The sequence below is a fragment of the Falco rusticolus genome, chromosome 5 (genome assembly GCF_015220075.1).
Source record: "Falco rusticolus isolate bFalRus1 chromosome 5, bFalRus1.pri, whole genome shotgun sequence".
In the NCBI taxonomy this organism is placed as follows: Eukaryota; Metazoa; Chordata; class Aves; order Falconiformes; family Falconidae; genus Falco; species Falco rusticolus.
In genome coordinates this window covers 79,783,988-79,800,102 of record NC_051191.1, presented here as the reverse complement: position 1 = coordinate 79,800,102, position 16,115 = coordinate 79,783,988, and the positions used below count along the sequence as shown (strand labels likewise).

Below are 16,115 nucleotides of genomic sequence, written 5' to 3'. Positions count from 1 at the left end.
ACTTGCCTTTCCTGTATCCTTGGGCATTTGCAGATACAGCAGTAATAGTGGGATTAGTTGGATATGCAGTTCTTGTGAACGACATCTGTATGTTTTCTTTCATAGAGTGTAGCTAGAATTTCATGTGGTGCTGGAAATGACCATGAGATAATGTGTCTTTTCCTGAGACAGAGCAGGATGCTTTTCTAACCACGTTAAGGATTCAGACAATAGTCTTGTTCTATGGATGTATGATACAGGTTTGAACATACTGACATGGTAGTTTAAAACAAACAAGCAAACAAAAACCCCCAAGTAAAAATATTAGTACCAGTTGGAAAACACGGCGTTGTGAATAAGAGAATGATAGAGTCTGGGCTAGTATTATATCTTTCGTAGTGTATCCCCAAGAGAAATGCTTTAGCAGCATATAAATGGTCACCCTTTTTTCCTCTTTTCCTTCTATTCCAGATGAGTGTTTGTGAGCTAGAGTGTCTGTGGTGGCTGCTGCAGTGGGAAACATAGATTAGCTGGTTAAGATGCACACAATGTTAAGTATAGATACTTAGTGACAAGCATAAACATGAGTTAAATGGTGAGAATTAGGATCATTAAGAACGAGCTTGCAGGTGGCAATTTTCCAAGAGTGACCTGTTTTTTTTTTACCTACCGTTGTATTCTTAGATGGCTTTCCTTTACTCCCATTGGAGATTAGTTGGTGCCCTCAGGTGCAGAGAGCAGCCTCACAAAAGGCTGATCTGGCCCATCTGAGAGGATGAGAGGAAGAGCGGTGGGGGTGAGGTAGGGTGGCACCTCAGTCGGCCTCCCACTGACAGCCAAGAAGTGGAAGGGGCTAATAACTGCTTTTAAAATCTCTCCTTTATTGTTTTCAGTTGTAAGTTTCCCATTCAGGCAAAACAAGCAGCAGTGGTGGTTCAAAGAGCTGCTTCACTTGGGTCTAGTGATGCTTGCAAAAGGCTGCTGCTGGGTCCAAGGCTCATATGAAGTTTTGTATCTAGACAAGCTTACAATATCCTTGTGCTTCACAAGCTATTGTCTTTGCTAACATGCTTAAAAACCCTGCAGCAAGCTTTGTGTCAGAAATAATAATGAAAAGATACCTTCCTTGAAAATCAAAAGTTATGCAGACAGATTAGCTTCTGTATGTGAGTGTGCTTTAGTTTTCTTGGGGTGGCTGCATAGGAGGCATTTCTGAATAAAGTTCCAATTCTGTGGGATGCTTTGCATCCTCAAGGGTTAGCTGAATTTGAGTAGAATACAGGGGCATCTAGAATTTCTTTCAATTGGGTAAGGATGGGGAAGTATCACAGAATGGTTTGGGTTGGAAGGGACCTTTAAAGATCATCTAGTACGATGCCCTTTCTGCATCTTTCCCTAGACTAGGTTGCTCAAAGCCCCAGCCAACGTGACCTGAAATGCTTTCAATAATGGGGCACCCACAGCTTCTCTGGGTAACCTGTTCCAGTGTCTCACCACCCTTGTCGGAAAAAAAAAAAAAAAAAAAAATTAATTCTTCCTTATGTCCAGACTAAACCTACCTTCTTTCAGTTTAAAATCATTGTCCCTTGTCATGTCACTGCAGGCCCAGGTAAAAAGTCTGTCCCCATCTTTCTTACAAGCCCCCTTTAAGTATGGAAGGGTGGATTGAGTTAGTGAAGAACACCTGTTTCCCACACCTTTTAATGGGCAGTACTCTTCTGGATGTGTCTAATGAAGGTGAGGCCTAAAACAGCAACCTGAATATGACCACATATTCTCTAAACTTGTAGTCAGTAAAGTTAGAAAAAAAAAAGGGGCGGGGGGAAACCCTCAGACTGTGCAGTATTTGACGGGAAGCCAGTGTAACTCCCTTGAAATCGGAGTGGCATGCCTGAGTCAGTGAAGTATGAGCTAAGAATCTGGCAGAAGGCTTTTGCACAAAGGAAGGCTGAGAGAGTCTCTCAGGAAGCCTGTATGCTGCTAAATGTGGCATGTTTGAACATGAGACTGACATCATTGTGAGTTCATAGTGGTGAAGGAACAAAGTATCAGCCACAAATTAGACTGACCTATTTTTTAAGTCACTTCTGAAAACTTAATAGCACAGTGTGTTGCTTGTGCAAGCTGTTTATTTCTATCCCAACCCCTGACTACTTCATTTAAAGTGCGGGTTAACCCTCTAAACCATTGGAGGACTTGTTCAGGAAGGTGTGTGTGTGTGTGTGTGTTTGAGGGGTGCTACAGACTTCCTTCCTTGGCTTTTTTTTCCACTCTGACCTCAATCTTCACATAAAGGAAGTGATTAAGGACCACCCATCGTATACCTTTATCCTTCAGGATCGGTTTCCTGGAGGTAAAAACCTCAGGATCGCGTACCAAACCCTGACTCCTTTCTAAGGGTTGCTCACATGCAGACTGCAAGTCTGTCTGAAAATGATCAGAACACTTGCCAGTGGTATCAACAGAAATTTATGTATAGTTTGTAAGTTATTATAAAAGTAATCAGTATTATTTATCTATGTGTTCATGATCATTGACAAATAACTGGTGTTTCTTTCATTTCTGGATACCTAAGAAATACAAGGAACTTGCAGTTTGCAGATGATACGCTTCTTCCCAAGTATTTTAGTTGGCTCTGCATGCACTGAAGTTGATCCATTTGGTTGATATATTACTTCAGTTATTGCAGAAGTATATTGAGCTTTCCTAGCTTGGGATTACTTTGACAACAATCAGTGCCTTTCTGGTTGCTTTTAAAAGGACTGTGTAAAACAGAGCACCTCTACAAATTCTGGAGAAATAAAAAATCTTGTGTATAGATTTGTACACAGCTGTGCCTGCATGTAAGCATACTTCAAACAGGATAATACAAATGTAATTTAAAGGAATATGTTTTGTTTCTCTTTGCTATTAAAAATTCTGTTAGAAGCCCAGCTAGATTGCTACAGAACATTTCTTGTTGACCCTGATCTTTGACTAAGGCACATACCAGATAATAACAGAACTTACTCCCTCAGTTCACTATTGTGTGTTTTTGCTCTTGAAACTTTAAAAAAATCTCATCTTGCAAACTAGATGTAATGGCGGTGACATTTTGTCAGTGGTTCTTAAGGGTAATTAATACATTTTGTGGTTATGTCACTCTTCTTCCTTTACTTAAATGGTAATAGTGATGTAAGAGGCACAGCTGGGGAATGTAAGTCACCCTCTGCTCTCTCCTTCCATTGTAAAGATACATACAGCTTTTCTCTCCAGCCACGTAGTTACCATGCCAGAAGTGTGGCTTTGGCACCACTGCAGGTCTTGTATAACATGATTCATATTGAAAGAAACAGTTGGGATCCTTTGGGAAAGGTGTACCAGGGCATGTTACCTGGAGCGTAGCTCAGTGAGATACTCAGTGACTTCTGCTTTTGTTCCTGAACTGGGGCCCTGATGGTACCATCTTGACAATTAAACCAAAATTTGAAAGCGGTTTTAATAAGTAGGTCATCAGGATTACCTTTGTGGGTACAAATGAGGCAGGAAAACATGTTCTGTTCCCAGTGTGTGAGCTATCAGGAGTCCTACATCACAGTAAGAGATGTGGGTCCCAATCCTCTGGATCTAGGAGTTTGTCAGTTTATTTTCTGGGCTTCATCTGCAGTTCTGCAGTCACTCCATGTTATAGCTGAACCCCTTCCTACCCTGCACAGCCCAGAACAGGAGACCTCTTAACAGGATTTTTGCAACTGTTTAATTTCTGGGAAGAGCTAACTACTTTAATTATTTCACATTAATTGGGAGCCTTTGCCGTAAATCATATACCTCTGTTTCCTTCTCTTACCCTACCTCGAGATAGTGGAGCTGTATCACATTTGTGAACTCACTGTTTTCCACCATCTATTCTGTTTCCTTGCCGTATAGATGTCATTTAAGGGGAAACACAATTAAACTTAACTGCTTTTCTGAGTAGGACTGAGCTTGCATATATGTAATGTCAATGTTTTATTTGGCCCAGCATCCTTTCTGAAGGTGCTTCTATGTGCTTTTATCACTATGTAGCATACAGTGCTCATAATATTAATTTTGAGTGTGCAGACAATTTTCTAAATGAGTTTGATAATAGGTCTAATTAACACTTCTTAAATATTTTTTTAAAACTTCTAGATGTTTCTCTGTACCACTGACAGGACATGAATGCCGTGCACTACAGCACTATATTTTCAGACACAAGCAGGAAGAAAAAAAGTATTAATGTTGACAGTGTAATAAAAAAAAAAAAAAGAAAAAAAAAGAAAAATTCCTTCCAAACTTTCTCATGCCCTGATCTGAAGGGGTTGAATGTGCATGTTGCCTTCCGGGATAACTGGTGTCATTTCCTCAAATGGGTGAAAGACCAGAACATTTTAACCCACAGCATACCATACCATGGAAGCAGTTTACATGTCTCTGTTCTTAAGGGAATTGACTCACAGTGATCTTTAGTCATTCAATTTAATTTGAGAGAAGACTCATTAAAAAGTCTGTTGCAAGAAATTCACCCCTGCCTTGCCCAGAAGCTATTCTGATTTATTTCCCTAATAAAATTACCATCATTATCCTCTGCCTTTAATCCATCCTGGTTCTTGTATGAAGGCTTCAGATCCACCTTCTGTTTTCATCATACAGTGACCACACAGCAGATCAGAGTTGCGCTTTTTTTTTTTTCCTTAAATTTTTGGCTCCTTACTTGCAGGCCCATATTATTTGAACGTCTCCCCCTTAAAGTCTCTCACTAGGCAAAAGGCCTTAAACTTAAAGGCTAAGCATTGTCTGAAGAGTCTGAGGTCGCATTTTATCTTCTTTCGTGGGAAGCCTTTTAAAGAAGTAGTACAGACTATTACAACAGCTGTGCTGGATGTTTATTTAGTGCTTACTCTTCAGAGCACTCCTCCTTTTAATCTGTTTCTCAGCAAAAAAGATGACCATGTAAAATACAAAAGCCACTCTTTCTGCTGGTCTACAGAGCTGCAGAACACTGTCAGGTGATTCGGGATGTGCCGATCGTGTAGTAGGTGGAAACCTTGGTGTCATGTAAGAGGCTGCTGTAAAGCAGTCTTATTCTACTAAGAGTAAGGATATGCTGGAGTTTCAACAGCTTGAGGATTTCTAAAGTATCTCAGCGTTTTGAGGTTTTCCCTCTTTGTACTTTGAATGGAAAGCTAAAATGCAGTTGCTGGTGGAGACTAGCAGGCATGGATTTTGCCAGTTGTCACAATTAAATGATGAAACTTCACCATTTGGTGTACAGGAACCCAAGAGCACTCATGATGTGTTTTGTAAGGATAGGCAACTGTCCTCTGGTTTTGATTTGGTTTGTGTTTCTTATGTTACATGCTGTGGCTTTGGGTTGGATCTCTTTACACTTGGATTACATAGGTAAGTTGTAAAATTACTTCATAGTAAATTTTATAAATTTTATGCCAGATACTTCATACATCATTAGATTTTTAGGGAAGGACAGGATTAAACTTTTAGGAAAGGAGAGGTAGGTACATCCTTAGAAGGATGCTGTCATGCTTGACTGCTTAGTCTCTCCCGGGCTTCTAGCTTGCTTGATGCACCAGAGCTGGTAGCTGTGGGAGGAAGGCACTGTGTGACCTGACTGGTTGGATTCGTTTAGCTGCAGTTTAGGGAAGGCCCTGAGCAAGAAAAGAGAAAAAAAGGCTTCCATTTGTAATTCTGGAGAATAGAAGAAAGTATTTAAGTAAGGCCTGGAGGACTTCTTATTTGCCAGAAGTAAGTAAAAAGGCAAGTTTATATCCTTTTGTAATTCACCCTAATTGAAAGGATGTATATTTCTTTTCTAAAAGTCAGCAGAAAAATCCTGGCCTCTTAATGATGAAAGACTTTCTTTTAAAAAAAATTTCTCCTAAGCACAAATAGCTGAAGTTTCCACTTTAAACTTGGGTGGCTCTTTCATATTTCACTTAATGGTAATACGGTATCGTTTCTCTCCCTCCCCCTTGTTACCACCAAGGCTAAAAAGGAGGAGGGGGGATATAAAATGTTTCCGAAAATTACAGGAAACGTCTGTTCCTTTAACAGCATTGCCAGGGAATTTCCAAATGCGCTGAATGCTTATGGCTGAACTTGCAGCAGCTCACTCTCCAGTCGTGAGTGGATCCTGTTCTAAAAATGTGACACCTCCTTCCAGTAAATGATGTTGAAATTAAGTATATGCTTTATTTCTCATCTGCTCTTCAGCAGAATTGATTGCATCCAGTGGTGAAATGAGGGCTTTTGGGACCTGCGTTAAGCACCTGATTTACTTCTGTTCACTAAAGTGGGAAAAATAGTATATAGTTTCCTGACGTGGTAGCTAGTTTATTTGTAAGGACTTTGGAGAGGTGTGGATGGCAGGCATTAGTGAATGCGAAGACTGCATGACACTTCAGAAACTGCACGTGAAGCACTAAGGAACAGAAAGGGAGATGCTTTTTGTCCCAATACTTTGTTTGCTTGGACTGTCACAAGGTGGTCTCTGATCATAGGGTCTTATCCCTAGGCAGAACCTAATCGGTGTTAAACACTAGGTTAGCTTTCATTTCCAGGGATGAGATTAGAAAAGGGGATAGTGACAAACACGATGAGTAGGATGAGCTTTCTTTTTGTCCTCTGTTGCCTTCTGCGGGGCTTCTGCCACTGAGCTAGAGGAAGGAGCAAGGGTGACCTGCAGAGCCTCTGCCAGGGGCTCGGAAGGTTATCTGCCAGACAGAGCAGGCAGGGGGAGAAACAGCCCTGCCACAATCTTCAACAGAACTTCTCGTCCATCTCTGCCCTGCTGCCCTGGCGTAGGTACGCCATGTGCTAATGATGGGCAAGCGAGGGGATCTGCAGCCTGGGACCTCCCGGGGACAAATGTGCGGGTGCCAGTAAAGGTGTCCGTCCCAGTGAGCAGTGTTCTGGGCACAAAATCTTTAATCGTCTGTCTGAAAGACTCTACCCCACGGTCTGCTGGTGGTGTTTGCGAGGCTTATAGAGCAGTTGCCTCAAGGCAGAGAGGTGATTCCTGTAGCTCCTTTCCTTGCAGCGTGACGTGCGTTTTGAATCTGTTCACCGGCTGTCGTAATGTGTTCAACCCTCTGCTGCGATGGCTCTTCATGGTTGTCATGTCATTTACTACATGGTTTGGAGCCACTCCTGGGTTTCGTAATGAGGCAGTGCTTGGCAGTAATTTATTATCGTGGGTTATATTACAGTGATTAAGTGGAGCTGTCATCTCTTGATAGTCATGATTTGAATCTTGGTTTTAGCTGCCCAGGAAACGGTTTGGAATTGACACTAATGTGTTTATTTTTACTTCCTCCTGTAAAGGTTATAATTTAATGCATTCTTGTAGGAACAGCAGGTGCTTCGTACAGAAGTTGTACGGGTATGACTGTATGTGATGATTGGTGATGCCAGTATTACCAGTTTCCAGTGTTGGCCTGTTTAGTGTGTGGGGAGGTGGGATTATTTATCCGAGATGTTCTGTTTCATTAGTCTTAGTCCATGCAATATATAGCTGTAATCAGACTTCCTTAATGGCGGCCTCCTATATTAACAGATACTGAACAAGTGTTTTTGAATTCATGCAAATGCATCACCCGTGAATGCTAGTTACAGATTAGTTTTCTGGCAGGGAGATGTGTCAAATTGTGTATAAGGCTATTGTTGGTCGGGGTTCTTGTTTGTTTGTTGTTTTTTGAAGCATCTCCAACCTTTTTTCTTTTTAAAGATAGTGGAGAAACTCGCTGTTTGGGTTTTGGTGTTTTTTTTTCCTATCAGTATAGCATAACTTTCTATTTCAGACCCTTTACAAGTAAATGGATGCTAGTGTTTATTAAGTCTCTTCTCACCTAGGTTTTCACGTGTTTGGGGGAGTTTTACAGCAAATGACTGCACTGAAAGTGTGAAATCCGTTTTCTAGGTTGGTGGGGGTTTTTTTTTTGGTCTTTTAATAAGGATTTTATTTTATTTTTTTTTTTTTAATTTTTCCTATGCTTAGGTATTTCCCTCTGCTGGCCTTTGTATGTGGACCACCCTCCCTCTGTCCTGTTCAGCCCATTTAGATTCGGAGTTAAATGTAGGTGAGTAATTGTTTTTTGACATGAAACAATAATGAATATGTATCAAAGTACTCCAGAGTTTTCAGTTGCTTTGACTTGGAAGTCATAGAGAGAATGATCTTTTAAAAACCCATTGACACTTTTCCTGGTTGTCTAGTTTACCAGGCAACAGAAAACTAAAAATGTTATGTATTATAGTATTTTTTGGAGTGGATTAGGTAAGCTTTCATTCTGGATGTCACAGAACTATATGCTGTGAACCTGAAGTGAAAAAGTGTGTTTTGAAACGGAAAGAAGCTCCCTGCTTGTATGGGTGGAGAAGGGAGTCCCCAGGTGAAGTCACTGAGCTGTTGAATAGAGTGATATAACACATTAACAGCGTGTTCTAATGCTTCCCATGAGCTCACATTCTATCAGTCAGGTTTCCCTGCTATAATACATAAAAAGTTTATTGTTTTACAGTGAATGTCAAAGAGGTTGGCTTCTTGGTAAATGCAAGTGATGCTAATCCATCATACTGGTTACAGTTGGTGATGGTGCATGGATGATATTTGCAAGAACGTTGCACATATTTGAGGGCTGTGTTGAGTAGGTCAGCAAAATGGTTTTGGTGGTGTATTTTTTGGTTTGGTTTTGGTAGTAGAAGAAGTTATTTCAAAGACCACTATTTGTATAAAAAGCAGTATCTTGTTATCTAATTGGAAGGTCCATCCATCTAGCTTTGTCCAGTTGTCTTAGAGTGCTGGTGGTAAAAGTGTTGCTAGGCAGTAGGTGTAGAAGTAGAATGAGCTTAAAAATTTGAACTGGAGGGGGTTTATTATGCAGCTTATTCTCATGAGAAGTTGATTATCTTTCTGATTCTTTCTCTCTCCATGTTTCAGTTTTCAGATTGCTGAGCACAGTGAAGTGGGGTGACTTTCCTTTAGAACTACTAATCAAAACTGAGTATTCAAGTAGGATGAAGGGCAATAGGGTACTGAACAGAAAATTCTCCATCTATTTTTTTTTCAATGAATTACATTTGCCTTTCTTATGAATATACAGCATGTAATCTAAAATGCATGTGGCTGCTGTTTCTACAACAAAGAGAAGATTATATCCACTTTGACTACATATACAGATCTAAAGTACAGATGCACTGAAAGTAGGAGAGGAGGGAGCAGCCATTCTGATCATACAGAATAAGCAAAGGAAAGCAGGGTGAAATTCTTAAAACTGCTTCTCTTCTAAGAACATGGTATGGAAGTGACATTTAAGAAGTAAAAAAAAGAAAACCCCAAAAAACTATGTGTTTCTGTTTGAGTAACTTCCTTGCTGCTCTCTACTTGCACCAAAGTGGTGTGTGCTCGGGAGGGTGAGGGAAAGTCTGTGTTCTTCAACCCCCGCCAACCAGTGTGAGGAAATGATGTGCTTATGAGATGATGACAGAATCTTCTGAAAAGCCAAAAGACACCCTCATTCCCCTCACTGAGCAGCACAAGCCCTTGTTAAGAGCTGCTCTTTTAAATCACAAGCATTTGTGATCTCAACTCCCGTGCTCTCTGCACAGTGGCAGGTAAGAGGTAGGCTGCTTGTCACCTCATCTACATTTTTGTCCCAGACCTTATGCTTTTGTTACACAGTTGTTGAACTCTGGAGTTTATTGGCTTGCTTGCTGAGTTCAAACAAGTACAGCCATTCCTCACTTTCACTTAGAAGTCTTATTTCCCCTTATGCTCTGCAGATCCTGTGTTTCTCACTACTGATGAGCAGCAACTTGAGCAGGGATTGGCCTGCCCTCGCCTTGCTTTCCTTAATTGTCACTCAGTCTCTAGTAGCACAGGTTACAAGCACCTGTCCAGAACTTTTATTTCCATCTTTCTGAGGCTGGTGAGGGAATGCTCTAGCTGTCATAGATGTTTTGGGGGAAAAAAAATCGTGCAGGAGTGGGAATTCACCCTGCGATCAGGAGTTCCTCTCTGGTGCAGGAATTTGTGTAGGCTTGTTTGTCGAGTGTCACGTGTGGCTGTGGTGATAGGGACTGCTGCTGCTGGTGTTGGCACTGGCTCTGGAACCACAGGCAGCTCTCAGCTCAGTAACACTGAAGCCAAATACTCCTTTGAAAACAGTGGATGTGCCAGCAGCGGCATGTGCCCTGCAGTTTAGAATCTCCTACCTTTGTGTTTTGATTCAGCTTTTGGGTTTCTTTTTTATGCTTGTGTCCATCTTGAGAAACATGAAAGGGAATCTGTCTGCAGGGTGGATAGTATTTTTCTCATATGTGCATGTGTTTGCTTCTAGAAAGCAGAAAAATACATGTTTTTTAAAAAAATCATATCTTTCAGGTGACTCAAGCTCAGTATGCAAAAGCTGCCCTTCAGGACCTTCTAATGTTCAGATGCTGTAAAGTTATTTTGTTGGCATTTTGCCATGCAGCAGTGACGTATGTGGGAGTATTGCTGTAGGCACCTGACGAAGCAGGCATTAGTGACGTCGGGAACAAAATTGCTGAGCATTTATGACACCAAGGTTCAGCTTCAAGGTTATCTACTTATGTGAGGCACAAGTCTTTCAGAGATTGTGGCAAGGCTTCTGGAAGCTCTCAGATAGTTCCTTAACCGAGGTAGAATTAGGGCGTTGTTCTGAGAGTTTTTAAAATACATTCTTACTACATCTGCCTCTTTAAAAATAGTTGCTATCGCATGAGCCAAAGCCTGAGATAACTCAAACAAGTGTCCTGCTGTGATGTGAGGGAATTGCCTGGAGTCAAAGCAGTAGAAGTAGGCATTAGGAGTGCATACAAAATGTGAGTTGTTTTGACTAAGGAATCAAACACACAACTTAAGTGCCAGGTTTCCAGTTATGTGGTTGCCTGCTTCACTCCATCTGAGCCATTTGGGATGGGAACAGGAATCCCTGAGGCAGAGAGGTCATGTAGTTCTGTGGCAGCATTACATGTACATATTGGAGATCCACTGTTGTTTCTGTGGAAGGTAGTAGGGGTTTTGTTGTTTTTGTTCTTTAAATAATATGGAGAAACTGTAAAGGTACTGGGAAAGTGTGGAACAGATATTTTTAGTTTTACAGCAAGTTAAGTTTAATTTTCTTCTTTGAAAGTGGTAACAAGCAGTTCCACATGTTGCAGTCCACCTACAAGGAGGAAGAAGCCATGCAGTATTACTGCTGTGTGTGTGAATGACTTCATGCAGTATTCTCATGGCTTGATTACGGATCACTTGTCCATAATCCCGATTTCAGTGTAGAACATCCTGTGACTAAGATGGCTTCCTAGCTTGAAGATCAGCAACGTAATTGAGGTTTAGCTTTTTCCAAACTATGATTAGAAAAGAAACAGGTATTTCAACACCTTGTAGTAGCTAAATTACAAGAGCAGTCACTAGGAATGGGAGGAGGGTTCTGGTGTTTACCTAAAGCAGGAGGCTACCAGTTTCTCTTGTTTAGGTGGGTCCCAAAGTCTGATAGTACCAGAAACAGAAAGAATTAAAACAACCCGAAAATCTATACTTGATAAAAATGTTGTTCCTCCCCTGCCCATTGGAGCTGTTCCTGTCAAAACAGGACTTCAATCACAATAACTTGAGGTGACATTGCTGTTAAGTTTATTACTTTCAAGCCATGAGCAGAATGCTTTCAGAAACTTAACGTGTAGATATATGTTAAAGGTAGAACTGTTATTTGAAAGAATTCTTGACTGGTAGCCCACTTGCCTTATGTTCTTTACATGCTATTTGCCCAGTCACCATATACAAGTGGTTTGAGTTCTTTTTGAGAATCTTCTGAAACAAACTTCTATCATACGAGAGTTTGAGGCAGTGAGCAGTAAGTATTTAGAAGATAAGAAATATACCCAAACTGAAAATGGCAAATTAAAGATTACATATTGTTTTAATGGCCTCTGTTTTAGAGTTCTGTGGTTTCTCAACTGCTTGGACTTTTAAGTCAGCAATTTACCCATCAAAACAGACTGTCTAGTTCACGAACAAACTGTCTAGCTTGCAAAGGAGCTAGAGCCAATTCCCACTAGAGCCAGTGGAAAAGTTTTCATTGAGTTCAGTGGGTTTGGTATCTGGCAGGCTTTGATACAAATAAAAGAGAATCAAAATTTGTGACAGGACATGTTAGGAGAAATAAAAAAAATGCAGAATACTTTTTTCTCTCTGAATAAAAAAAGAAAAGGACACAACTATCAAGTTTCACTCCCCCCCCGCCTTGCATAATGGCATAGCCTTTTGATACCTTCCTAAGGCTATATATATATGAGTCATATAATGACTACTCTTTGAGGGGGAGCACACCTGCCAACCAGCTTGCAAAGACAGGGTTTTTCTAAAATACATTTAATTAAGGCTTGGTATAGTAATTTTTCCAATAATTTTTGTAGTTTAGGAGCAATATGCATTTGACTGCTATATGCTTCCATTCATCTGGACAGGCTTAAAAGCACTGGCTCTGTAGCACTAGAGTCAGGGCAAATAGAAGATTACATTTTGTCAATCTAGTGGCTGTTTGTGTAAAACCTGATGTTTTTCTTGTATTGCTACATGAAATTCCCATGAAGTAAGTTTCTTTCAGTTTTCTTTTTTTGGTTCTTAAAGTGAAGCTTGTACTTTTTTCAGTATTTAATTTATTTAAGATTTTGTATATGTAGATTTTAATAATACATCTAATGAGTAAAACATCTGCTGACATGGGATTTTCCATTACTAAACCCAACTGACTTGAGGACTTTTAATAAACTATCTATAAATTAGTTTGAATTTGTTATTTCTCTTGCAATTAAGATAAATAATAAACAATTCAAACTGAAGCAGAAAGTCGACACTATAAGTAAAACGTGAGTTTTCCAGCTGAACCTGTTAAACCAAGGATGTAAAATTAAAAAAAAAAACAAAACAACAACAAAACCCAAACCCCATATAAAAATCTTCATCCCCATATGTACCTGTATGTGCATTAAGAATCCAGGAAGACATAGTGTCATAACTTGCTTCTGTTTACAAATTTTTACTGCCTCAATAGTGTCAGTCAACCAGATTTTTGTTTTCTCCATCTGGCCCCTTCAGTTTTGTCACAGTTGTGTTATGTTACTTTGTCCCAGCCAGCAGAAAGCAGAGGTAGAAAGGCTGCTTGGGTCACAGGTGGGGTGGCGTTGGCGAGAACTAAGACATAAGAGTTGCTCGAAGGCTGGCTTTGCCTTGTGCAAGAGCTGTTGCATAGTTTTGCTGACCTAAAATCGCTTCCCCAAACAGGAAAAGGGAATGTGATGGTGTGAGACATGCAAACTGGAGAAATGTGGTTTCTTGCTGAGCCGGCTTTACCCTGCAGTGATTTGAGCCCCAATTACTTATTTCTAAACACTCTGCCACACTAACAAGGTGAGGAACTCTGTCAGGCTTGTCCTTTCACATACAGGCTCTGACCTATGAGCTCCACCACTTCAGCTGAAGAAGTCACCCCCCTCAGCTTCCCACTCTTGCTGGAGTTGATAACTGAGATGGCTGAATGTGTGGCTTGTGTCCTCCGGAGTGGTTGTTTGCAGGCTGTTTGCAGCCTTAGGTAGACAGCCGTCTCTGTAAATGTCCATGATTGCACTAAGAGACCAAGTTTTGAACCGTGGGAGCAAAGTAAGTTGACTCCTGTTTTTTGTTGCATCTATAGCTGCGGCACTATGTGCACTAAAATGCAGCTAAACGCCTTATGGATGGAGCCCTGTGGTGGCTCCTTTCTGAGCATTGTTCTTCCAGGGGTTTGTTCCACTGAAGTGTATTTTGGGAGACTCTGAAAAGCCTCAGGACAACCACGAGGCAGTAATACAAATAGGCAGTGAAACACGTCAGGTGTTTTTACTGCGCTGCTGCCACCGCCGTTTTGGCTGATGTGGGTTGGATGCTGTCAGGATCTGATTGTACAAAAGGATGTTTTGCTTTAGATATTATTTAGCATGTGTGTGGAAGGTGTAATGCATGTCATGCAACTGTCCCACCTGCTCCAGAAGGGTCAGAGACAGAGCTCGCTGCTTTACCTTTCAGTAGTGTATTCGTGAGGCCTCTGTTCCACGTCTGGTGATTAATTCAAATAAAATGCTTGTGTCCTGATGTAGCTTTGTGTTCTGGTTTCTCTTCAACCATGTTCTTAAAGGAGAGAGGTAGGTGTAAGTTTCATCATTTCTTTTGTAAAGTTTCGGTTCCCTGACTTGCCATGCTGCTTTGTGAAATACTTTCCAAGGCATTAAACTTTAAAAGTGTATCTTAACTGATTTTACAACTTCTTACGAAGTGGTGAAGTGCTGAAACGCATTTAATTGGTTTTGCTATTGAAAGGAATACCATGATTTAGGGCAGTATCTCTTAATTATATTCTAACAAAAGTTTTGTGAAGAGGCAGAGCTAGTGGCAACAAAAGTCTGCAATTAAGACAGGGTACGTTGCCTGAAATACAAGATAATTGTCCAGGCAAGATTGTTGGAATAGATTCAGAGACTGTAGTTGCAAATACCCTCCCTAGGTGTTTGGCATATACAGCAGAGAGGGGAACTTTGCAGGAGTGTGTTTGTTATATGGTGCAGAGCACTGTGCAGTTAGCCTCAGAGCTGAATGCTTTGTTCTGGAAACTTTCATGGCCTCATCTGGTTTGTGGGGTTTTTTTTTTATCTTCCCCTTCTTACAGGCTCTTAGTCCGGTGTAAAGCTGATGGTTGGGAGCAAAGGTAAAGAATGATGTAATGCAGCGGCAGCCAGAAAGCATCTTTTGTTTGAATTGTGAAATGGCTACTCCATAGTCATCTCCTGATGAATCAGATGTGAGGGGCTGCTTTGTGGAACGAACCCTTTGTAACGGCAATAAACTGGAAGCAGGAGGAGACATTCAGTTGAAGAGCTCTTTCTGAAAATGGGTTTAACTTTTCTTTTGCCAGTCGCTACCAGCATGACCTCATACACTTCTGGTACAATGGTGTGGCTAAGCCTTTGAGTACACAGCCATTACATCATCGCAGCAAATTAGAGAGGGAGGTGGTGAAAGAGGCCTTATTGTTGTCATGGCCGATGAGATGATCAGGACTCAACTCATTGTCGCCGAGAAGTTGGTGGCTTTGCTGGAGAGTGGTACAGAAAAGTTGCTGCTGATTGATAGCCGCCCCTTTGTGGAATACAATACGTCCCACATCTTGGATGCCATCAACATCAACTGCTCCAAGCTTATGAAGCGGAGGCTGCAGCAGGACAAAGTTTTGATTACAGAGCTCATTCAGCATTCAGCAAAACACAAGGTAGGGGTCATTTTCCTCTTATTCTGGGTATTTGTTTAAAGGAGGGTCTGGAAGGCAAATTGTAATAGTTTATCTTTAGGTATTCCATTTTGGAAAAAACAAAACTAGGGGACTGAGTTTTGCTGAGCTCTTACCTGATCTAAGAGGCTGTTGGTTACTCCTGAGCTCATCTTTGGGATTCTTTGTAGCCTGCTCTCCCTTAAGTGACAGAGTAAGGGGGAAGGATTTAGAAATTGGAAAGAGTGCTCTCGGGGTTCTTGTATGTCTTGCAAAGCACAGTCCCTGAAACATACGTAATTAAGGCAGGAAACATTCTCCTCCTAAACTTCGGAGGATGCTTTGGGGTCAGTGTTGGTGGGGATTGTGTACTATGTGGTCATATGGTTTGCAAAGAAACTGTAGGTGTCAATCCTGTTTAAAATGCTTTTTGTGTGAGTATTTGATGGATTTGGGTTGTTTGTTTTGGGGGTTTTGTTTTAAAATAGTGTTATCAGTGAAAAGAAAATAGCTAAGCTGTTAAAACTTGATCTGTATCTATGTGTGAGTCTTTGGGTTTTTTATCCATTGGTACTTGTTTCAAATGTTTTAGGTACAAAAATAACGTATTATGTTCCTGCTTTGAAATGTTAAAAACTGAACATTTTTTAACTGAACAAATTATTATTATCTAAAGCATAGCTTATACAAAAAGATGTATAAATGGCTAAAATGTGTGTGGCTTCAGGCAATTTAAGGTCTCTTTACTGTATATACACACAAAAACCCAAAAGCTGAAATTGAGGTAGGGCCTTTTTTAAA

General features: G+C 40.7%; 1 protein-coding gene across 12 annotated transcripts in view; it reads left to right on the top strand.

Annotated features, from left to right (window-relative positions):
• Positions 1-16,115, top strand: part of DUSP16 (dual specificity phosphatase 16) — a 70,337-nt gene that overhangs the window by 22,635 nt on the left and 31,587 nt on the right. For 6 of the 12 annotated variants that reach the window (XM_037390002.1, XM_037389998.1, XM_037390003.1 and 3 more), the window contains 2 exons: positions 7,991-8,072; positions 14,718-15,317. In XM_037390002.1, the coding sequence (XP_037245899.1) occupies positions 15,087-15,317 (231 nt within the window). In that variant the 5' untranslated portion in view covers positions 7,991-8,072; positions 14,718-15,086. Of the gene's footprint in view, positions 1-7,892; positions 7,913-7,990; positions 8,073-14,717; positions 15,318-16,115 lie in introns of those variants that run through there. The other 6 variants (XM_037390007.1, XM_037390010.1, XM_037390000.1 and 3 more) reach the window with 6 other exon arrangements.